The sequence below is a fragment of the Mercenaria mercenaria genome, chromosome 17 (genome assembly GCF_021730395.1).
Source record: "Mercenaria mercenaria strain notata chromosome 17, MADL_Memer_1, whole genome shotgun sequence".
In the NCBI taxonomy this organism is placed as follows: Eukaryota; Metazoa; Mollusca; class Bivalvia; order Venerida; family Veneridae; genus Mercenaria; species Mercenaria mercenaria.
Window position 1 is genome coordinate 54,363,232 of NC_069377.1, and position 24,427 is coordinate 54,387,658.

Sequence of the window (24,427 nt, forward strand, 5' to 3'; positions counted from 1 at the left end):
GCTTTTTGGGGAAAGTTTCAATATAATACTACGAAGAAAATTATGTAAATGACAAAGTGGTCGAATTTATCATCAGTCAACTTTCGTACAGTCCCCATTTTACAAACCCCTTTCAGGGCCTCACTTCATGTGAGTTTGCTAACTAAATATAAATTTAAATTTTGTAAAGTTTTCAGCAAATGTTAAGCTTTATTTTGATACTGACCATTGATTACAAATTGCAGAAAAAAAAAAGTTACATGTAAAAAACCTCATTTTCTGTTCGGGTTTATCATCAGTACCAGTACTGTAAGTATGAACTGCAAGTAGTATTGTGCGTTTTATTTGACCTGGCGTGGCGGAGTTAATCTCTGACTTACACAAATAATGCTAATCTCAAAAAACGAGCAAAATAGGTAGAGCAGTATAATTGTTTAATTCCGTAATCTTTGGTAACCAAAGACTAAAATTCAATGCTACACTGGTTACATGTACTACATACCCTGCACAATAATGTAGTGGACCGTCACGAAACCCCTCCCCACCAGGTCAAATAAAATGCACAATAAGTGTGGGGTGGTATATAGGAGTGAGCTTGGGGGTCAGTCAGTCCGTTGGTTTTCATGGTTTCCAGATGGTAACTCATGAAAGGCTTGACCGATTTAAATAATTTTTGGTATACAGGTGTAACATCAGAAAATACAGGTCAAGTTCAAATTTGGGATCAATAGGTCAAAGGTCAAGGTCACAGTGATCCTGAACAGTTAAATGGTTTCCGGATGATAACTTGAGAACGCTTCAGCCTAGGATCATAAATTTTGGTACAAAGGTGTAATATCATGAAATACAGGTCGAGTTCTACTTTGAGGTCAGTAGATCAAAGGTCAAGGTCACAGTGACTCGGAACAGTTAAACAGTTTCCGGATGATAATTTGAGAACCCTTGGGCCTAGGATCATAAAATTTGGTACACAGGTTAACCATCATGAAATACAGGTCACATTCGACTTTGAGGCTAGTAGGTCAAAGGTCAAGGTCACAATAACAAGAAACAAATAAATGGTTTTCCGGGTGATAACTTGAGAATGCTTGGGCCTAGGGTCATGACAATTATTAGGGAGGTTCGTTATGACCAGCAGATGACCCCTAATGATTTTGAGGTCAGTAGGTCACAGGTCAAGGTCACATTGACCTGGAACATTTAAAAGGTTTTCGGACAATAACTTCAGAACGCTTGGGACTGGGATCACTAAACTTAATAGGAAGGTTAGTCATGACCAGCAGATGACCTGTATTGATTTGAGTTCCAAAGGTCAAAGGTCAGAGTGACCTGGAATATTTAAACCTTTTCCGGACAATAACTTGAGAACGCTTTGGTCGAGGATCATGAAACTTCATAGGGAGGTTGATCATGACCAGCAGAGGACCTCTATTGATTTTGAGTCAGTAGGTCAAAGGTCAAGCAAGATCATCTTTAACATTGGCTTAGTTCTGTGACAAGGCCACTCCTGTGACAACCTTAGTTTTATATAAACTTTAAGTATTTTGACTGTTTGAATGGTACTGAGAGCTACCCTACTCACCCGGGTGTAGTTGCCATCCCAATCTGACTTAAGTACTTGATCTTCTAAACGAAGATCTGAGAACGACCCATTCACATACGTCTTCTGTATATTTTGGATTTCCAGTATTGCTATTTTTATTTTAACCAATCAGACAACTTGTTCGAATGTCAAAGAGTAAGAAAAATGTGCAGTCATTCCAGGGCTCGAACCCGGGACCTCTCGCGTACAAAGCAAGTGGCCTACCGATTGAGCTAACCGGCTATCTGACAAATTACGACATAAGAATTGTAAATATCAAAAGTCAAGGCTACAGGTAGATTTGTAAAATGTTGTAAGTTAAGCTCTGATTGGCTAGCGAAAGGATCGTCAGAACGAGGCTATGAATAGGTCGTTCTCAGATCCTATGCGTAGCGTAATAGGAGATGTACTTTAGTCAGATTGGTTGCCATCCCTACTCACCCGGGTGTATTTGCCATCATTGACATCACACTTTGAATAATATTTTGTATTTAAGTTCATATCTCAGTTACCATCACATAGTTTTGTCTCAGTTACCATTGCATGTATTGGATTGAAACCTATTGAAATAGCCAAGTTATATAACTCTTGGTTGCTTTTAATTCAAATTATTGCCCTTTTCCAACTTAAAAAATTCAGTTTAAGTTTTGTGTGCGACTAATATCAAGCTTTATCTGAGTAACAACTTTATGAGCAGTGCCATGGGAAAACCAACATATTGGCTTTGCGACTAGCATGGATCCAGACCAGCCTGCGCATCTGCGCAGTCTGGTTACAGTCCATGCTGTTCGCAAACGGTTTCTATAATTACAATAGGCTTTGAAAGCGAACAGCATGGATCCTGACCAGACTGCACGGATGCGCAGGCTGATCTGGATCCATGCTGGTCGCAAGTCCACTATGTTGGTTTTCTCATGGCACGGCTCATATGTATTGGATTGAAACTTCACACAATACTTCCCAGTCATTAGACATACTGATATGACCAAGTTAGATAGCTTTTCATTGAATTAATTCAAATTATTAGAAAATATGGTTAAAGTTTTTCATGTCACTAACTATCAAACTATCCAAGTAACAACTTTGTGTTAGATTGAAACTTCATGTTATGCCTCCCAGTCAGCAGACATACTGATATAACCAAAGTTGATACCCCCTGGTTCATTTTGTTCAAATTTATGCCCATTTTAGCTCCACTATTTGGAGAATAGGAAGGCTATTGTACTTGCCTTCGCGTCGGCGTGACCTTTCTTGGTTAAAGTTTTTCGGCAAACTTTGTTTTTAATCCCCCGCCACAAGTGGTGGGGGGTTATAGGAATGGTCTCCGTCTGTCCTTCCATAACATTTTGTGTCCGCTCTGTATCTCCTAAACCCCTTGAAGGATTTTCATGAAGCTTGGGTCAAATGATCACCTCATCAAGACGATGTGCAGAACCCATGAGCCAGCCATGTCAGTTCAAGGTCAAGGTCACAACTCAAGGTCAAAGGTTTGAGTCTACCATTTTGTGTCCGCTCTGTATCTCTTATACCTCTTGAAGGATAATTATGAAACTTGGATTAAATGATCACCTCATCAAGACGATGTGCAGAACTCATGAGTCAGCCATGTCGGCTCAAGGTCAAGGTCACAACTCAAGGTCAAAGGTTTGAGCCTTCCATTTTGTGTCTGCTCTGTATCTCCTAAACCCCTTGAAGGATTTTCATCAAACTTGGGTCAAATGATCACCTCATCAAGACGATGTGCTGAATTGATGAGTCAGCCATGCTGGCTCAAGGTCAAGGTCACAACTTAGAGTCAAAGTTTTGAGCCTTTCATTTTGTGTCCATTCTGTATCTCCTAAACCCCTTGAAGGATTTACATTAAACTTGGGTCAAATGATCACCTCATCAAGAACTCATGAGTCAGCCATGTCAACTCAAGGTCAAGGTCACAACTCAAGGTCAAAGGTTTGAGCTCTGTATCTCCTAAACCCTTTTATGGATTTTCATGAAACCTGGGTCAAATGATCACCTCATCTAGACGATGCGCAGAATTCATGGGTCAGCCATGTCAGTTCAAGACCAAGGTCACAGCTCAAGGTCAAAGGTTTACCTTTTCACTATCCATACCAGTGGCGGAGGATTTAGCTGTCTTTCAGACTGCCTTGTTCTGACATACCTTTGTTACTATTACTTAAATCTCACTGTAAGTTCACATAAACATTGTCCAGCATACAAACAAAGTATGTGCAGTGGCTGGGCCCATTATACACAAAGTCAAGGTCTCCAAGATGTTATACTTGGGTTATTTTTAAGGTTAAAGTTTTTTGGCAAGCTTTGTTTTTCTGTCATATCTTTGTTACTATTGCTTTTATCTTACTGTAAGTTCACGTTAACATTGTTCAGCATACAAACAAAGTATGTGCAGGGGCTGGGCCCATTATACCCAAGGTCAAGGTCACCAAGGTGTTATACTTAGGTTATTTTTAAGGTTGAATTTTTTGGCAACCTTTGTTTTTCTGTCATATCTTTGTTACTATTGCTTATATCTAACTGTAAGTTCATATAAACATTGTCCATCATACAAAGTATGTGCAGGGGCTGGGCCCATTATACCCAAGGTCAAGGTCACAAAGTTGTTATACTTGGATTTATTTTCATGTTAAATTTTTTTTAAAGCTTCGTTTATAGTCATATCTTTGGTACTTTACAAGATAATGACTTGAAATTAAAGATATTTCTTTAAAATCATCATCTGCATCTGTGGTTACATTTCCCCATAACTCTAATTGTATTTTTGACAGAATTATGCCCCTTTCATACTTAAATTTTTTTGGCAATCTTCGCTTTCTGGATATAACTTTATTACAATATAAGATAAAGACTTGAAACTTAAAACGTATCTTTATCATTATCATCTGCATGTGTTGTAACAATCTCCATAACTGTGATTTGTATTTTTGACCAAATTTTGTCCCTTTCATACTGTAGCGTAGCATAACACGACACGACACGGGTCTGAACATTTTTGATGTTTATTTGCACAATGGAATATTTCGTACATAACTTTCATAATTCATTTTGTAACTTCTTAAGTCTTAACAAATGTCATATCTAAAGCCTAACTTAATCTTAATATCTACTAGACCCATTTCCTAGGTCTCTGTCCAGCCGGACTCCCATGTCCTTCTGACTCGAGATATCCAAAACAGCAATATATAGTAATTCTCTAAGATGCCCTGTCTGACAATTTGACGTATAAAACATGAGGGTTTGATATAATAAACAATTACAAAAATGCATCAACAGTATATCAACTTGACAGGTGTGTAGCTGGTGTACTGTCTAACCTTGATTATTTTACACTCGTTACCCACCGAAAAAAAAAAATTGAATTCTCAATTTAATTTTTTCAGACTTTAACTCTAAGTGCTATCTCTTGTTTTACAATATAGTAACATATAGAATAATGTTCAATTGGATCAAGAAACATAAGAATACAATCTGAAGAAATGATATTAAAGGACAGTGTTAAAGAAAAAATCTTAAGTCATTTATGCAGTTAATGTCAACAGGAATAAAGGAGAATAGGATTTTAAACTAAACAGTTTTCACAATCCATAGAGTCTTTTTTTAAAATTTTATTTCGGCCTTTGTAGTGGTACTTCTCCTTTCTTCCTCCAAGACTTTTTCTTTAACCCGTGTTACATCCATATTTCACAAAACCAATAACTGTAAAATAAAGCAAAACACAGGTGAGCATCTTTTAGAATATATGCTATATAACAGTTAGGAAAAAGATAACAATTTCATTTAATAACATTGCTAATTAATTGCTTGTAATTATTGTCGTGTGTATAGAAATTTATCATGATATTTAAATTCCACATATTTATACAAAGATTTTATTCAGCATATTAATCTTACTTTTGAATATTTTGATATTTGACAACAGATCTTAAATAAATAGTAAAATAGATATGTATTGACCAAAATATATGAATTATGTATAATTGATAAGTAGAAAGAGAGAGAGAAGATAATTAGTTTTTTTTCAAGTGTTCTGCAATTCTTCAGCTGGACCATATTGTCCGCCAATCTCCACCGGCTACACAGCTTTTCAATCCATTTCGCCATTGTTGCTTGGTTTCGCCATTTTTCTACACATTTGTCCCTTGGTTTCTTCTACAGCGTAACGCATCACCATCAATCTCTGTAGCTAAGAATCTCCCGTCATAGGCCATAACGTTGTACTGCACTTTCCAGGTTAATGATGTTCATCCATCTAATTGCTTTTGCTAACTTCTGAAATTTTCTAGAGTTCTCCAAGCTATAATATTATTGTTTCATTAACGTTATGTACACTATTTCAGATGACCACCGAAAATACACTTCATGTAATAATGTCATAAGCAGATAATTATGTTGTTTCCCATTTGTCATACATGACAGATAAAATCAAAACTGCATGTATACAAATTGTCATAATACACAATGCAAATGTCATCATTTTGCTTTGACAGGTACTTCCCAATATGTAACCGTTACGTGTAATGAGTCTCCCTTGGGCTATTATATAATGACAGTCCGCAATATGTCAGTCATGAATTACACTTTTCCCAGTTTGATTTGACAGTTTGTTGGTATTTTATTTCAGACAGTTGGTATTTTATTTCAGACAGTTCATACTTTTGTTTCATAAGTGGTATCTGTACTTCGAATAAACCATTATGTTACCGAGAACCTTACTTCTTTGTACTTTTTTTTGCAAGCTATGTCCTACGTTTTACATTATTCGAAAAATAAAGATATCAGCCAAAATATCTTCCTAACAAAAGCAAAATATGTTCTAATATGAAAAATACAAATAATTGTAGTTAAGAATGCATATGAAAGCTACAAAAACTCTACAAAATGTTTCGTCATGATTAAATATAAAAAAGACATAACACAAACAACCAACACCCATATATAACAGAATAACTGATCATGATTTCTTCCGTTGTGACCTTTCTAGATGATTCAACAGAAATATTATGTCGTCTGCGAGAAAAATAAATTTTCCGACAAAATTCTCTGCATGAAAATCATGAAGGGTAACATGAAAAGTAACAGCACGTTGGACTGTTTTTGCAACTCTTTGACGAAAAATACTACGTCAGGTCTCATAAAACAAAAGCTGTTGAACTTAAAATATCCGGTACACACACGTACCTCATAATGCAATATATGCATCGATTTCACGTTATGATAGTAAGACTCCGACTAAAGATTTCGGAAGACAGTATCTGTGTCTGTATAATAGTATACATCTTACAAAACAACTGGGATCACAACTTCCAGTCTCACAAAGACAATATTAAGTAACTCACAATATATATAAATTCAACCTTACTGGAATCCACATGTTCAAGCGACAATATCAAGTCATTTTTGCATAATAAACATATTCTTGTGCCATAACAGGGTTTAGAATATTTCCAGCACAACAGACCAGACCAACCTTTTAATTTACTGAGACCCTAAGTAACCATATTTTTGAAAAATAACCATATACCGTATAACCCCGTTTAAACGCCCCCGGGGGCGATGCATTTTACAAAAAATTTGATCCAAACAATGTCAGTAACTCGTATAAACGCCCCCCTATTCATCCCAATTCATGCACTGACATAACCCGATACATAATCGTACTGGGAATCTGTGTAAAGTCGCGCGCTGAGTGACGTGATCCGAGTTAAATTCGATCAATACTGTAGCATCATTAACTTTATGTGGATTTACCTGCACATGGCATTATTCGGTACTTACACACAGTAGATTTATTTGTGCCATGCCTGTTCAGGATATTGACGTGTTTAAAAGTTTGCGTATAACCCCGTATCAAGTGTGTTTTTTTTAAATTCATTTGTATTGTAACGGAATTGTTATTATCTGGATATTATTCTGTTGGATCTAGGACCAATTTTTGAAGGTAAGATTTTTTTATTTTCCCCCAAAAAACGTGGGGGGGGGGGGGCGTTAATTAGAGGGGGGGCGTTAATACGGAGTTATACGGTAAACATAACCCAGCCATGCATTTTCAGCATGAGTCATCTTAAACATGAATTTCGCATATCTAACTAGTTTTCAGCCGTTCCTTGTATTTTCACATATATTCGTGATGAAATATTACCCATAACCTCAACCGAAACTATTTACAACTCATTTTTGCGCATATCTATGGCTATACACAAGTTTCATAGGACAATCCATCTTCCCTCATTTAAACAATTTGTCAATGCGAGAATGCTCAAAACTGTTTAAATGTGGCCATAAGGGAAACAAATATCATATGGAACAAGTAAAATAAACATAATATGACAAGTAAAATTTTCGAAAAACAAATATTTTCACATTTGCATTTCTTAATTCAGTCTCTTGAGTATTTTCCTCAATGCATTGTTTCTTATTGTTTTACGTTTTTTTTTTCTATTATTTTACTTTTTTTTTTTAGAAGTTTGTTTATTATGAGTTAGGTTTTATCATTTTATAAATTTACATTAAAATTTTCTTTTGGTGTCTAACAATTAATCAATCAAAGCGCTCAAAGCGCTGATGGTGGCTGCTAATCAATGTTTAAAATATTACAAAGAAAGCGACAACTGAGGAATTGTTAATATAAACCATAAGAACTTTTTTTTTGCATTTTTTTTTTTAATATTCGGCTTTGGTTTCAAAATTAGTCCTTTTTCACTGCCAGTCATTGTTTACATACACACTGATTCAGTTTTAACAAATAGTTTTGATCCTTTTTGATTATTTGTGACGAAAACTACAACATAAATTACATCGAAGATGTTTTACTATGAATAAATAGTGTAAGCTTTTTCTCCAAATCATTCAGCTTTTAAGATTTCTTTTTAAAGCTTTTGGGCAGTGTCTGTCATGAATTATTATATACACACTGATTTAGTCCGTATCAGATAGCTGTGGTTTTCATGGGACTTTTGTGAAAGAAAACAACACAAACAAGCACCACAAATGCATCTCAGAATGTCAGCTCTGCAGCCAGTGTATTTTAGAGGTGCATTAATTATCACTCCATCTGTTATACTCAAAAGTTCGCTAGACATTACAGCAGGCTTCGCAGAAATGCTGGACATTAAGTCAGACAAACTTACTTTAGCCAGACCGAGAAAAAAGTCGAAAAATATGTAACTGGCGAAACGAAACCGTTTTAATTTTTATACATATATTTGTATCAATCCAGATATATTGAGACACACCATGAGAAAACCAACATAGTGCATTTGCGACTAACATGGATCCAGACCAGCTTGTGCATCCGCGCAGTCTGGTCAGAATCCATGCTGTTAGCTTTCAAAGCCTATTACAACTAGAGAAACCGTCAGCGAACAGCAAGGATTCTCACCAAAGTGTGTGGATCCGCAGTTTGATCTGGGTTCATGCTGGTCACAAATGCACTATGTTGTTTTTCTCATGGTGCGACTCGAATGAATATAGCTGAAGTGAGCAGAATCTGTCTTGAAACAATTCAATTTTTAAGTTGGTCAAATCTGTTATCCACGACTTGCAGTCTGACAGATTGCCGTTTCAAAAAGGCGAGTATTAGTATCATCGTTGCGCCCACTTTCACGGCTTACAAGTTGATGAAATCGTGATACAGTAGCACAACTTAGTCAAAGGAGTTTGCAACATTTGTCACCTTGGGCGACCTGTGGGTTTCCACGTTGATAATTCGTGTTTTGTCAGACGAAATTGTACCGGAATACTCTATGCATACATATAGTATCTTATATTGTACATTTGCTGAAGGAAGATTATCCTTGAGGGAATATTATTTAGAAAACATACATGTTTTTGATTCTCACGGCAGGTCACACTGCAAACAATATCGAATGAATTTTAACTGAACGTTCTTTTATTTTTGTTCACTCTCGTATTGCTAAGCATGTTTTAGTATATTTTGTTCTTGATATAACGATGTACATGTTCAAGTTATATCAATAATTACTGTCCTGTTCATAAAGCATCTCACTAAATTTGCGCTAATTAGTGTTAATTGGCAGTACCAACGCCTGAGGAAATCCATATCACTGCTGATTATCGATTTTCTATAAATAGCCTAATTAACATGTGTTCATATTTTTGCCTGTTTGAAACGAAAACGAGACAATGCAGTCGAAAATTCAGTAACATTCTTAGATCACTAGGGTTGCATTAATATAATATCTTACAATTTGATAGCTATGACGAACATTTAAGTTTGTTCTGACATATTTGAAAAGTGTTACAACTTGTTGGAAAAGCTATCAGAGGTACAAACTGGTATTGTCTATGGACCGGAAATGTTTTGAAACTTTTCCGTTGAAATTCCGTTTCTATTTTTAGCCGCGGATTATTGCTAGCAGAAGTAATTGTTCTTTATCAAATAAAGCCTTAAATTTCGGGAGTTATACATGCGACACTGCGGTTAGGAAACATTTTTGAATTGTCAGTCTGGATTCCCAGGCTAGGTTTCTATATATACAAGCTGCCTTTTCTACGTTATAAGCATGACCTCTGTGGCAGTACTATGCAATAGCTAATCAATATCATCGCTCCAGTTCAGGTGACATGAGGTCATCGTTTATTCACGTGACCATAAATTTACATATTTGTAGTCATACACGTGGTTGTTTTAATTAAAACGTTGACTTCAGTTTGTATTGATTTTAGTTGCCGAATTTACATCAAAAATGGTATTAAGGCATATATTGTAGCTTTGCATATTTTGCACGTTGTGTAGATAATTGTTTACCTGGAAAGCTTGGAACTATTTTTGGTTGTGTTGTTAGGATGGTTTTAAGAACTGACAAGATTTCTCCAACTGAGTATTCTTTTTGACACTGGTGGCAGCAGCCACCAAAAATGAATTTACCTTAAAATTTTGTTCAAAAATAGAAACAAAAATTAAAAAAAAGAAAAGACTAGCTTGTAAAATTGCACTAGAAGATAGGTAAAATGGCAACTCACAGTTTCTCTTCTTTCGGCTTGGCAGCGTGTCGTCGTCGTCGGAGTACTTCGCTTCGTAATGTCGCAACAACCCATCTTGAAATTCGACATCCTGGTCACGGCACCAAAAATTGAAGAAAGTTGTGTAGCGTAGCATAACACGACACGACACGGGTCTGAACGTTTTTGATGTTTATTTGCACAATGGAATATTTTGTACATAACTTTCATAATTCATTTTGTAACTTCTTAAGTCTTAACAAATGTCAAATCTAAAGCCTAACTTAATATTATAGAGATAGGTTCTAAAATTTTCAATGATAATATTACATTAAATAAAGTCTAGAAAATAATTTCCAAGTCCTTGAAATAACCAAAAATGATTTCACAAATGTGGAGTTTATGATAGTTTTGTTAATATCAATAACAGAAGTTTTAATTTTTAATTTAAAGTTGTGATCCACAAAGAATGACAACTCTTGCCTAAGGCTAGTACTTATAAGTTGAGATCTATAAGTTTACTTCCCTTGCAATTACACAATTGAGTGGAAAATGAAAACTGTTTTCTACACAATATCATACATTTTTGCACAACAAAATCATTAAGGATTTATTCATTTGTGTTTGATTTACCCCTCAAGACATGGTTCCTATGATTCTGTCAACTTACATATGGTAAAAAATTAACTTTTAACAAGCCAATAATAAAACGAAGTACCAGTAGGTAAATATTAGACCAGATAATACAGTTTTGCTTGTATCAAAATGTCACAATAGATCCACTTTTGTAATACAGAACACCTGGTAGGATTAGCAAAGGTGCAATTATATTGATCTCTATTCCTATGCCTAAATATTAATATCTACTAGACCCATTTCCTAGGTCTCAGTCCAGCCGGACTCCCATGTACTTCTGACTCGAGATATCTAAAACAGCAGTATATAGTAATTCTCTAAGATGCCCTGTCTGACAATTTGACGTATAAAACGTGAGGGTTTGATATAAAAAACAATTACAAAAATGCATCAACAATATATCAACTTGACAGGTGTGTAGCTGGTGTACTGTCTAACCTTGATTATTTTACAATACCTAAACTTTTTGACATAACTTTGGTACTATATAAGATAATGACTTGAAACTCAAAATATATCTTAACCATCATCATCTGCATGTGTGGTAACAATCCCAATTTGTGTTTTTGACAGAATTATGGCCCTTGGTGTATCTTTTTTTTAAAGTAGAGGTCTCTTATCGAGACATATATTCATTTTACTGTCAGATCGCCAAATAGTGGAGCGCACTGTCTTACGGACAGTTCTTGTTTATATACCCATCTGAAAGAGCTGGGCGTATTATGTGAACACCAGTGGCGGATGGGCGGGTGCCGTCCAAAAGCATGTCCGCTCTAAGTTGAACAGTTTTCATTCGATCTTCACCAAACTTGCTGACAATGTTTTTGGGCATTATATCTCATCCAGGTTCGATACCCATCCAAATTGCCCCAGGCACTCTTGGAGTATGGCCCTTGAATTTACATAACTGAATATATAGACGGGCATATGTTGTGACAGTCTGACAGTCTTGTTGGCTTGGTTGAATTTTGCATTCAGTTTGTTCTAAAATGTTATAAATTATAATAAGATAACTTGCTTACATAAGTCTTGCCGATTGATGGTCCTTGTTTGACATAGAAGCTGTTAGATAACCATGTGTTTTGTCTTATTGACAGCTCTTGTTTATTGCCCATACTATAAAAATGGGGTTTGCCTATAGTGTTACCCTTGTCTGTGTCCTGCACCTGCTGGTGCATGCATATTTATGTGTGCCTAAAATGGTGGCTGGCTGATGACTTTGTTATGCATTGTCAGATTTTAGAATCACTAGCATAACAAGACATCTTTCCACATGCAAGACCCAGACTGTAGCTCAAAGGTCAAGGTAACAATAAGAGGTAAAAGATTTAGTGTCAGACTCAAATAACTAATGCAAACATTCACCTTACACATTTTAGACCCGTACCTCTTCCTTAAAAGGTCATGTCAACGGTTTTCCACCATTTTTCATCTCCAGTCTATAACTTTTGTATGTATGGATACATGTTCAAAGAACTTGGCACTAAAGTTAACTATAGTAGACAGTGTATTGGGTGCAAGATCTAGGCTCGTAGGTAAAAGGACAAGGTCACTCTTAGATACCAAAGACTGTAAATTTTCTTGTCAAGTATTGTAGGATAATTATGTGCCTAGAAGCACATTTAACTAAGTAACTTGATACAGACTTTTACAGTAGTATTAGGCAATGCAGGATTTTAATCGTTCAAAGATGAAACAAATACATTACAACTTTTTTCTTTTCCAGTCCATAACGTCTGTATACATGTTCTGTTGCCAAAGTGCTGTTTGATTTACCAGACTTTTGTGTCCTACCATCACATAATGGGAAATATGTGTCTTACAGACACTTTTTCTAGTTATATCAAGTGGATTATCACCATCTTTTTTGAACATTTAATTAATATTGCAGTCAAAGTTAATCTCAGACTGAGTTTAATGTGTCAGAGCAGTTTCATCAAACTGCATTGCAGGTAATGTTATTAAATGCAACTTAATTGGGCAAGTTGTTGAAATTAAAGTACTGGTATTTCATGACCCTGTCAGTTTATCTGTGTAACTGGGGAACAAGTTGATCCCACAGTTTTTTTATGCCCCTGAAGGGAGGCATATAGTTTTTGAACCGTCTGTCAGTCTGTCCGCAATTTTCGTGTCCGGTCCATATCTTTGTCATCGATGGATGGATTTTCAAATAACTTGGCATGAATGTGTACCACAGTAAGACGACATGTTGCGCCCAAGACCCAGGTCCGTAGCTCAAAGGTCAAGGTCACACTTAGACGTTAAAGGTCATTTTTCATGATAGTGCATTCGTGTCCGGTCCATATCTCTGTCATCCATGGATGGATTTTCAAATAACTTGGCATGAATGTGTACCACAGTAAGACGACGTGTCGCGCGCAAGACCCAGGTCTGTAGCTCAAAGGTCAAGGTCACACTTAGACGTTAAAGGTCATTTTTCATGATAGTGCATTCGTGTCCAGTCCATATCTTTGTCATCCATGGATGGATTTGCAAATAACTTGGCATGAATGTGTACCACAGTAAGACGATGTGTCGCGCGCAAGACCCAGGTTCAAAGGTCAAGGGCACACTTAGACGTTAAAGGTCATATTTCATGATAGTGCTTTGATGGGCGTGTCCGGTCCATATCTTTGTCATTCATGCATGGATTTAAAAATTATTGGGCATGAATGTTTACCACAGTAAGATGACGTGTCGCGCGCAAGACCCAGGTCTGTAGGTCAAAGGTCCTAAACTCTAACATCGGCCGTAACTACTTATTCAAAGTGCCATCGGGGGCATGTGTCATCCTATGGAGACAGCTCTTGTTTTTTTTGGGTTTTTTTATTGGATTTAACGTCGCACCGACACATGATAGGTCATATGGCGACTTTCCAGCTTTAATGGTGGAGGAAGACCCCAGGTGCCCCTCTGTGCATTATTTCATCACGAGTGGGCACCCACCTGGGTAGAACCACCGACCTTCCGTAAGCCAGCTGGATGGCTTCCTCACATGAAGAATTCAACGCCCCGAGTGAGGCTCGAACCCACATCGATGAGGGGCAAGTGATTTGAAGTCAGCGACCTTAGCCACTTGGCCACGGAGGCCCCCTGATCCCACAGCACTGCTCCAGTGTAACAATGTACTCGGTGTAACAATGTACTCGATGTAACAATGTCCTCAGTGTAACAATGTACTCGGGTGTAACAATATACTCGGTGTAACAATATACTCGGTGTAACAATGTATTGGTGTAACAATGTACTTGGGTGTAACAATGTACTCGGTGTATCAATGTACTTGGTGTATCAATGTACTCGGTGTATCAATGTACACTGTGACAACTTATCTTGTGTTGGTGTATTTTAAGGAACAAAGTTTGACAGTAGTAGTAATGGAGTGGGATCGTTAACTTCAACACCAGAAAATACCTTGAAACATCGAAGCACAGTAACTGAAGCTCGGATCCTGAAGCTTGTCGATGACTTGAAACTGGCACTGGAACTCTGTGATGATAAACAAAGAATTATACGTAAACTTCCCGATGATGTTCTTAGTGTGGTTATTTCCTGGCTACAGAGTGGAAAAGAGGAGGCAAATAAGGTAAGACAACTCTGTAAAAAGCTCGAGGGCCTAATGTAGGCATGTCACTATCAGTTTCAGGCATATGTATATTTACAAGTCTCCTCAATTTGTTGAGGAGACATACTTTGTGCCAGAGCTTCAATGTTAAGCTATTGTGATCACCCAATTAGTCTGGTATCTGTCTGTCTGTCTTCAATTTCTTGAGCAATCTTCGTTCAGTTTGATAATGAGCAAGATTTCCCCAGTAACAACAGAGACCTTGACTCAGTCACACATTATAGTCAACCGCCTTTTGTCATTAAATTCCGACTTTTAAGTGCAACACTGCTTTGACAAATACTATTCAACACAGGATACCAGTTCATAAAAAGCATTTCTCTTATACCATAATTCTTAATTTTCCCTTTTCCCTGTGCAGTCATAAATTTATCTAATTTACTAGCTAATTTACAGGATTTTATTTGACAAAGGCTGTAAGTTACCGACATCTGTCTTTGTGACTCTGTGAGTATGTAGGGAATATCAGCACATATGCTTTCCAAATTAAGTATCTGCCAGAAGCAAACTTTTCTAGAAATCATTGATTAAGATTAAAACATCAAATTGAAATGAGGAATTAAAACAAAAGGGAACAAATTGAGAAGGACCTATTTAAAGCAGCGCCATTTAAAACGAAAAAACACACAAAAAAATCAGTGGTAATAGAAGTACATTTTCAAATATAAACAATTTATTTTGTTTTGGAATGTTTCTATTTTAAAGATCAAAGCTGGTGTCATATTTTAAGATGGTTTTGGGTTTTACGTAAGAAGTGTATTAGAAAGGCATTACGGGTAAACAACAACAGTATCGTGTAGAAGAAAGATTCTGAATGTGATTTAAATTAGTGGTTTAATATTATTCTCTAAATGTGTTTGTGTCTTTGCTGGTATATCTCAATTTTATTGTGATATATTGTTAAGTCAGTAACTGATTTCAGTGATGTGATAATATTTTGTGACATACTGCATAATATGTGAATTGTGACATTTTTATCTGTGATGAGGTACTATTTTGTGACATTTTACATCAGTTGAATGCAGGTTTTGGATAGTTTTTGAGTGATTTGAGGTTTGTGACATTCTTTGGGCGGTATGATATTTTGTGACATTCTTTTAGTGACTTGAAGTCTGTGACATTCTTTGAGTGATGTGATATTTTTTGTGGCAATTCAACTTCAATGGAAATTACAAATTTTACATTCTTAAGAAAAAGTAATTCATTATTAATGGTACTTATTGGGATATTCAGTTGCAGCGAAAAATAGATAAAGGAAACACACTTATTATTGTAAAATTATTTTAATTTTTAACATTTTTGTTACAATTATTTGTGACTGGAAATATTAATGAAGTTTACATTTAAGAAATCTTATAGTATAGTGTCTGTCATTGTTTCCAGTCTGTGACTTCCTTGTGATATATTTGAAAATAGTAGTATCTGATTTCGGAAAACCTTAATCCTGAAAAGAGTATGATATAAAATGGGTGGTTCCCTTAATCCTGAAAATAATGAGAATATTTTTAGCTTGACTGTATGGAGAGCTGGCCTACTCGACCCGGCATAGGTGTCCTTATGCGTCCACACCATGGTTAAAGTTTTTAAGCACTTTCTCTTTAACTGTAATTAATCAATGGATTTCTTTCAAACTTAAAATAGTTATTCCTGATCATCACCCACATCATATGACATAAGGTCCATAACTCTGGCCTCAGTTTTTCATGAATTATGCCCCCTTTTTGTGCCCCCCCCACCCCATCGTGCGTACATCTGAAGTTCGTGATGCACCTAGCTCAAAAAGTATTCGATATAAATTGATGAAACCTTGCATGAGTCTTTATCATGATATGAACTTGGGCACCTCCTAGTTTTCGTCTTGCTTTCGCCCCCTATTTCCAGTGTTATGGCCCCTGAAATAGTCAAAAATGCACATTTTCACCTTGTGACACGCCTAGCTCAAAAAGTATTTGATATAGATTCATGAAACCTTGCATGAGTCTTAATCATGATATGAACTTGCGCACCTCCTATTTTTCATCTGGGTCCGCCCCCTATTTTCAGTGTTATGGCCCTTGAAATATTCAAAAGTGCACATTTTCACCTTGTGATGCGCCTAGCTCAAAAAGTATTTAATATAAATTTATTAAACCTTGCATGAGTCTTTATCATGATATGAACTTGCGCACCTTCTATTTTTCATCTGGGTCCACCCCCAATTTCTAGAGTTACGGCCCCTGAAATAGTCAAAAATGCACATTTTCACGTTGTGACGCACCTAGCTCAAAAAGTATTTGATATAAATGGATGAAAACTTGCATGAGTCTTTATCATGATATGAACTTGCACACCTCTTATTTTTTGGCTGGCTCTACCTCTGATTTTTAAAGTTATGGCCCCTGAAATAGTGAAAAAATGCACATGTTCACCTAATTATGTGTCTAGCTCAAAAAGTATTCAATATAAATTCATGAAACCTTGCTTGAGTCTTTATCATGATGTGACCTTGCACACTTGGCATTCTTCTTGAGAATCTTAGTGCTTATAGAGTTATGGCCCTTGAAATAGCCAAAATAGAGGATTTTTTGTTTGTGATGCTCATAGCTCAAAAAGTATGGGGCTGAGAATAATGAATCCTTTTCATAAAATGTTTGTTGAGGCTATACCCCATTAAGACTGCAAACATTTGAATTATTTCCCCTTATTTGTGACAAATGTACCTGTGGGAGCACACCCTGTGTCCTACAGACATAAATTTAAGGTTAATTTTTATGCATTTTCACTATATCTCTGTTATTACAGAATGGATTTGATCGAAACTTAAATTAGTTGTTTGTTCCACATCATCATGCACATCATATGACTTAAGGGCCATAACTATTGCTCAGATATTTCATGCAGTATCTCCCCTTATTTGGCTCACCAGAGCCAAAGGCTCAGGGTGAGCTATTAGGATCACTCACTGTCCGGCGTCCATTGTCCGTCGTCCGGCGTCCGTTGTCCGTAAACTTTTACTTTAAATGACATCTCCTCATAAACCACTAGGCCAATTTCATCCAAACTTCACAGGAATGTTCCTTGGATGAAGTTCTACAAAAATTGTTCAAAGAATTGAATTCCATGCAGAACTCTGGTTGCCATGGCAACCGAAAGGAAAAACTTTAAAAATCTTCTTCTCAAAAACCAGAAGCCCTAGAGCTTAGATATTTGGTGTGAAGCATTACCTAGTGGACCTCTACCAAATTTGTTCAAATCATGACCCCGGGGTCCCAGGGGTCACTTGATTTTACATAGGAAAATCTTAAAAAATCTTCTTCTCAAAAACCAGAAGCCCTAGAGCTTAGATATTTGACATGTAGCATTGCCTAGTGGACCTCTACTAAAGTTGGTCAAATCATGACCCTGGGGTCAAAATTGACCCCGCCCCAGGGGTCACTTGATTTTACATAGGAAAATCTTAAAAATTTTTCTAAAAACAAACCAGAAGGCATAGAGCTTAGATATTTCACATGTAGTATTGCCTAGTGGACCTCTACAAAATTTATTCAAATCATGACCCCCAGGGTCAAAATTGACCCCGCCCCAGGGGTCACTTGATTTTACATAGGAAAATCTTCAAATTTTTTCTAAAAATAAACCAGAAGGCCTAGAGCTTAGATATTTCACATGTAGCATTGCCTAGTGGACCTCTACAAAATTTGTTCAAATCATGACCCCCGGGGTCAAAATTGACTCCGCCCCAGGGGTCACTTCATTTTACATAGGAAAATCTTCAAAAAGTTTCTAAAAATAAACCAGAAGGCCTAGATCTTAGATATTTGACATGTAGCATTGCCTAGTAGACTTCTACAAAATTTGTTCAAATCATGACCCCCCAGGTTCAAATTGACCCCGCCCCATGGGGTTACTTGATTGTACATAGAAAAATCTTCAAACATTTTCTAAAAATAAACCAGAAGGCCTAGAGCTTAGATATTTGACTTGTAGCATTGCCTAATGGACCTCTACAAAATTTGTTCAAATCATGACTCCCAGGTCAAAATTGACCCTGCCCCAGGGGTCACTTGATTTTACATAGGAAAATCTTCAAAAATTTTCTAAACATAAACCAGAAGACCTAGAGTTTAGATATTTCACATGTAGCATTGCCTAGTGGACCTCTACAAACTTTATTCAAATCATGACCCCCGGGTTCAAAATTGACCCCGCCCCAGGGGTCACTTGATTTTACATAGGAAAATCTTCAAAAATTTTCTAAAAATAAACCAGAAGGCCTATATCTTAGATATATGACATGTAGCATTGCCTAGTAGACTTCTACAAAATTTGTTCAAATCATGACCCCCGGGGTAAAATTTGCCCCGCCCCAGGGGTTACTTGATTGTACATCGGAAAATCTTCCAAAAAAATTCTAAAAATCATCAGTTTGACATTTGAAACATGTAGCTCATATTACGCTGGTGAGCAATCCAGGGTCATCATGACCCTCTTGTACTTTAAGTCCTCTATCTCCTTTATTACTTAATAGATTTTATTCAGATTTAAAACAGTTGCTCCACATCACCACCCACATCATTTGACACAAAAGCAATAACTCTGGTACCAATATTTATACCCCCACAAAACGAAGTTTGGGGGGGGGTATATAGGAGTGAGCTTGGCAGTTGGTCACTCGGTCCGTTGGTTTTTATGGTTTCCGGATGATAACTCATGAAAGGCCTGACCAATTTGAATAATTTTTGGTACACAGGTGTAACATCAGAAAATACAGATCAAGTTCGAATTTGGGGTCAGTAGCTCAAAGGTCAAGGTCACAGTGACCCTGAACAGTTAAACAGTTTCCGGATGATATCTTGAGATCGCTTGGGCCTATGATCATATATTTATGTACACAGGTGTAACATCATGAAATACAGGTCAAATTCGACTTTGGGGTCTGTAAGTCAAAGGTCAAGGTCACAGTGACTTGGAACAGTTAAATGGTTTCCGGATGATAACTTGAGAACTCTTGGGCCTAGGATTATAATTTTTGGTACACAGATGTAACATCATGAAATACAGGTCAAGTTCAACTTTGAGGTCTGTAGGTCAAAGGTCAAGGTCACAGTGACTCAGAACAGTAAAAAGGTTTCCAGATGGTAACTTGAGAACACTTGGGTCTAGGGTGTTAAATTTTTGTACACTGGTGTAACATGATTAAATACAGGTCATGTTCGACTTTAAGGTTAGTAGGTCAAAAGTCAAGGTCACAAAAGCACGAAACAGTTAAATGGTTTCCGGATGATAACTTGAGAGCGTTTGGGCCTAGGATCATGAAAATTGATAGCGAGGTTGGTTATGACCAGCAGATGACCCCTAATGATTTTGAGGTCAGCAGGTCACAGGTCAAGGTCACAGTGACCTGGAACACTTAAACGGTTTTCGGACAATAACTTCACAACGCTTGGGACTAGGATCACAAAATTTAATAGGAATGTTGGTCATGAACAGCAGATGACCCGTAATTATTTTGGGTTCCAAAGGTCAAAGGTTATTTAAACCTTTTCCGGACAATAACTTGAGAACGCTTGGGCCGAGGATCATGAAACTTCATAGGGAGGTTGATCATAACCAGCAGATGACCTCTATTGATTTTGAGGTCAGTAGGTCAAAGGTCAAGCAAGTTCAACTTTGACATTAGCTAAGTTCTGTGACAAGGCCATATTGTGGGGGTATAATTTATCACTCCTGTGACAACTCTAGTTTATGAATTGTTCCCCTTTTTACTTAAAATTTCAGGTTAAACTTTTGATGCACTTTTACTCTCTCTCTATTATTACCAAATGAATTTGATTCAAACTTAAAATAGTTGTTCAGCATCATCATGCATATCATATGACATAAGGGCCATAACTCTTGCACCAATATTTCATGAATTGTGCCCCCTTTTTACGAAGAATTTCAGTTTAATTTTGATGCTTTTCACCATATCTCTGTTATTGCTAAATGGATTTGATTCAAACTTAAAGGGGTTGTTCCATATCATCGCTCACACCATATGACACAAAGTCCATAAAGTCCATAATGCTGGTACTGTATGTTATGATTTATGCACCCTTTTTACTAAGAATTTCAGGTTCAAGTTGTGATGCACTTTTGCTCTATCTCAGTTATTACTAAATAGATTTGATTCAAACTTGAATATTTATTCCACATTATGAGTCACATGATATGACACATGGTGCATTAATTACTCTTGCAGAAATTTTCCATGAATTATATCCCTTTTATACTTATTTAATGTTTTGACACACTATCTTTATCTCTGTTATTACTTAATACTTTCAACACAGACTTAAACTATTATCCAATATCTTCATCCACAATGGAGTCATTAAATACTCCAGTGACAGCTCCAGAATCCTCAGATGTGCCCAATTTCACTATCCAGCATCGAAATATTTGAGTGCGCTGTCTCCTGTGACAGCTCTTGTGGGTACCTCTAATTCTGAAAATAGTATGATGTAGAATGGATGATTCTTTTTAATCTTGAAAATACTATGATATAATTTTGGCACCCTTATCCTGAAATAATATTATATAGGTACCTCAATCCTGAAAAAATATGATACAATTTGGCTACCCCTAATCCTGAAAAATGTTTGATGTAATTTGTGTACCATCAATACTGAAAATAGTAGACCCTTAATCCTGAATAAGGATGGTACCGTTTTGGTACCCTTAATCCTGAAAAATGTTTGGTATTATTTTGGTACCTTTAATCCTGAAAATAGTACAATATAATTTGGGTACCCATAATACTGAAAAAAGTACAATATTATTTGGATACGATAAATCCTGAAAAAAGTGCAATATGATTTGGGTGCCATAAATCCTGAAAATATTACCATGTAATTTGGGTACCTTTATATTATATATAGTTATCAATATTTTTTTTCTTGGTAGTAATTATGTCTCCCACCACACAGTGGTGTGGGAGACATATTGATTTACTCCAGTCTGTCTGTGTGTCTGTCACAAAGCTTGTCCGCACTCTAAGTCGAAGATTTCTCATCCGATTTTCACCAAACTTTAACAAAGTGTGTTTGACCATAAGACCTCGGCCAAGTTCGATAACTAGCCAAATTCGTCCAGGCGTCTTTGAGTTATGGCCCTTGAAGTACCAAAAATCGGTCTTTTTACTCTTGTCCGCACTCTAATTCGAATATTTCTCATCCAATCTTCACCAAACTTAAACAAAATGTGTTTGACCATGAGACCTCGGCCAAGTTCGATAACTAGCCAAATTGGTCCAGGCATTTTGGAGTTACGGCCCTTGAATTATCGAAAAATTGGCCTTTTTACTCATGTCCGCACTCTTAATCAAACATTTCTCATCCGACCTTCACCAAACTTGAACAAAATGTGTTTGACCATGAGACCTCGGCCAAGTTCGATAACTAGCCAAATCGGTCCTGGCATTTTGGAGTTACGGCCCTTGAATTATTGAAAAATCGGCCTTTTAACTCTTGTCCGCACTCTAAGTCGAACATTTCTTATCCGACCTTCACCAAACTTAAACAAAATGTGTTTGACCATGAGACCTCAGCCAAGTTCGATAACTAGCCAAATCCGTCCAGGCATTTTAGAGTTACGGCCCTTGAATTACCGAAAAAATCCGTCTGTTTACTCTTGTCCGCTCTCTAAGTCGAACATTTCTCATCTGAGCTTCACCAAACTTGAACAAAATGTGTTTGGCCATAAGACCTTACCCAAGTTTGATAACTAGCCAAATCCACCCAGGCACTTTTGATTTATGGCCCTTGAATTACCGATTGGATCCACTCATCCATACTATCTAATTGGATCCACTCGTCTAAAACATCTAGAGAAACTAACATTTTTCAGAGGGACAGTTGTGGGAGACATGCGCTTTTCTCAAAAGCATCTCTAGTATTGTGATGGTTTTACTTAAGTTAAATTAGAAGAGGCATGGGTAGTGACCAGCTTCATGTCCAGGTAGTATGTAGGTACAAGTCCTGAACTCTAGACAATAGGAATAAGAGTTGCAAAATAAAAGCAACACGAAAAACACCAAGCAACTGACAGGATGCTAAATACGGACATACATTTGATCTTCTAATTGCTGCAAAATGCTATATGTCCTTTTTTCTAATTGCATAGTGACTTCCATTGAGAAACTTTCATATTGTGACTCTGCAGAACTAATTACCTAACACATAAAATCTTCAAAAAAAATCTGGAAACTTTTGAGAAGTCTCAGGAAAAAAGGGTAGTAGATAATGAATAGTCTGACAAATATATCTGGAATAAACATTCTAGAGTTATTTGAACTAAGTAACAGTTTTTTTTTGCTCATACAAAATGTAATTATCTTTACATCAATTTCCTTTGTATATAAACAGGCTTTCATAATCAGTCTAACAGTAGATGACTTCAGGTCATGATTCTGATGGGAAACTCATTGTTTTACAAAGTGTCTACATTTTTATGGATTTTTTGTTTTATCAGAGTTTAAAAATACTAGTAATGGAATTATTGTGAATTTTTGTAGTGTATTTTACTCATATATTCCAATATCTATCAATTATATTCAAAAGACAGTGAATATTTCAAAGGCAGAATAAGTGTTAAGGGACAAAAAAATGTAAATGAAAGTTTGAGTCCATAGTTTTAGAAAATAATGGTTTTCTGCTTTTATCTAAGAGAAATTATTAAAGGAGGTTTTCTCTTAAGTTAAACTGTAGATTGTATTATTTGACAGTAATTGGGGCTTTATAATTGAATAGTGTGACAGTATAAAAGGTGTGAGTCATTTAAGGATTTTTGTGAAAACTTAATTAAATAAAATTCATGTTAAAGATTGTTTTAGTGTTTATTTTGATTGTCAGTATGGTTTTCTGCTTTTATCTAAGAGAAATTATAAAAGGAGGTTTTCTCTTAAGTTAAACTGTAGATTGTATTATTTGACAGTAATTGGGGCTTTATAATTGAATAGTGTGACAGTATAAAAGGTGTGAGTCATTTAAGGATTTTTGTGAAAACTTAATTAAATAAAATTCATGTTAAAGATTGTTTTAGTGTTTATTTTGATTGTCTATTCAAGCCAGTAGGTGTGTTGAAGGAAAATGGGAAGACCTGTATGAGGACCTGATCTATGCCAATGATTTTAGTGTAGGAAGAAAATATTATATTAAAGAAAATATATCAAGGAATACGTTTCAGATCAGGAGAAAAGGAACTGTATGAAAGAGCACAATAAACCATAGATTTGTGAAAAAGGATATCATATAGGTGGATTTAAATATACAAGATATCAGTTGAGGCTTATATGTAGTGAGGAGTGAGTTGGGTTTTACGGCGAATCAACACAAAATGGTCATATGTCGCCGAGTTGTAGTGAGGAGGATATCAGCATGTTAATGATTATTTTATGATAGATAGTAAAATAAAGGATAGCTGCATACTGGATCAATTTTCAGATATTAATGAAGAATAGATTTAGTATTAAGGATATAAACATTAGGCAGATTTCAAATACAAAGGAATGTCAATGAAGAACAGGTTTTAGATATGAGGGATATCAATATAAAGTAGATGGTTACATTTGAAATGTAAAAGATATAAAAAAAACTATAGAAAATATTTCA

At 36.2% G+C, this 24,427-nt stretch overlaps 1 protein-coding gene across 6 annotated transcripts in view; it reads left to right on the top strand.

Annotated features, from left to right (window-relative positions):
• The window catches only part of LOC123536773 (liprin-beta-1-like), a 172,050-nt gene that overhangs the window by 6,372 nt on the left and 141,251 nt on the right, over positions 1-24,427 (top strand). For all 6 annotated transcript variants that reach the window (XM_045320186.2, XM_045320183.2, XM_045320184.2 and 3 more), the window contains exon 3: positions 14,527-14,759. In XM_045320186.2, coding sequence (XP_045176121.1) covers positions 14,527-14,759 — 233 coding nt within the window. The remainder of the gene's footprint in view (positions 1-14,526; positions 14,760-24,427) is intronic.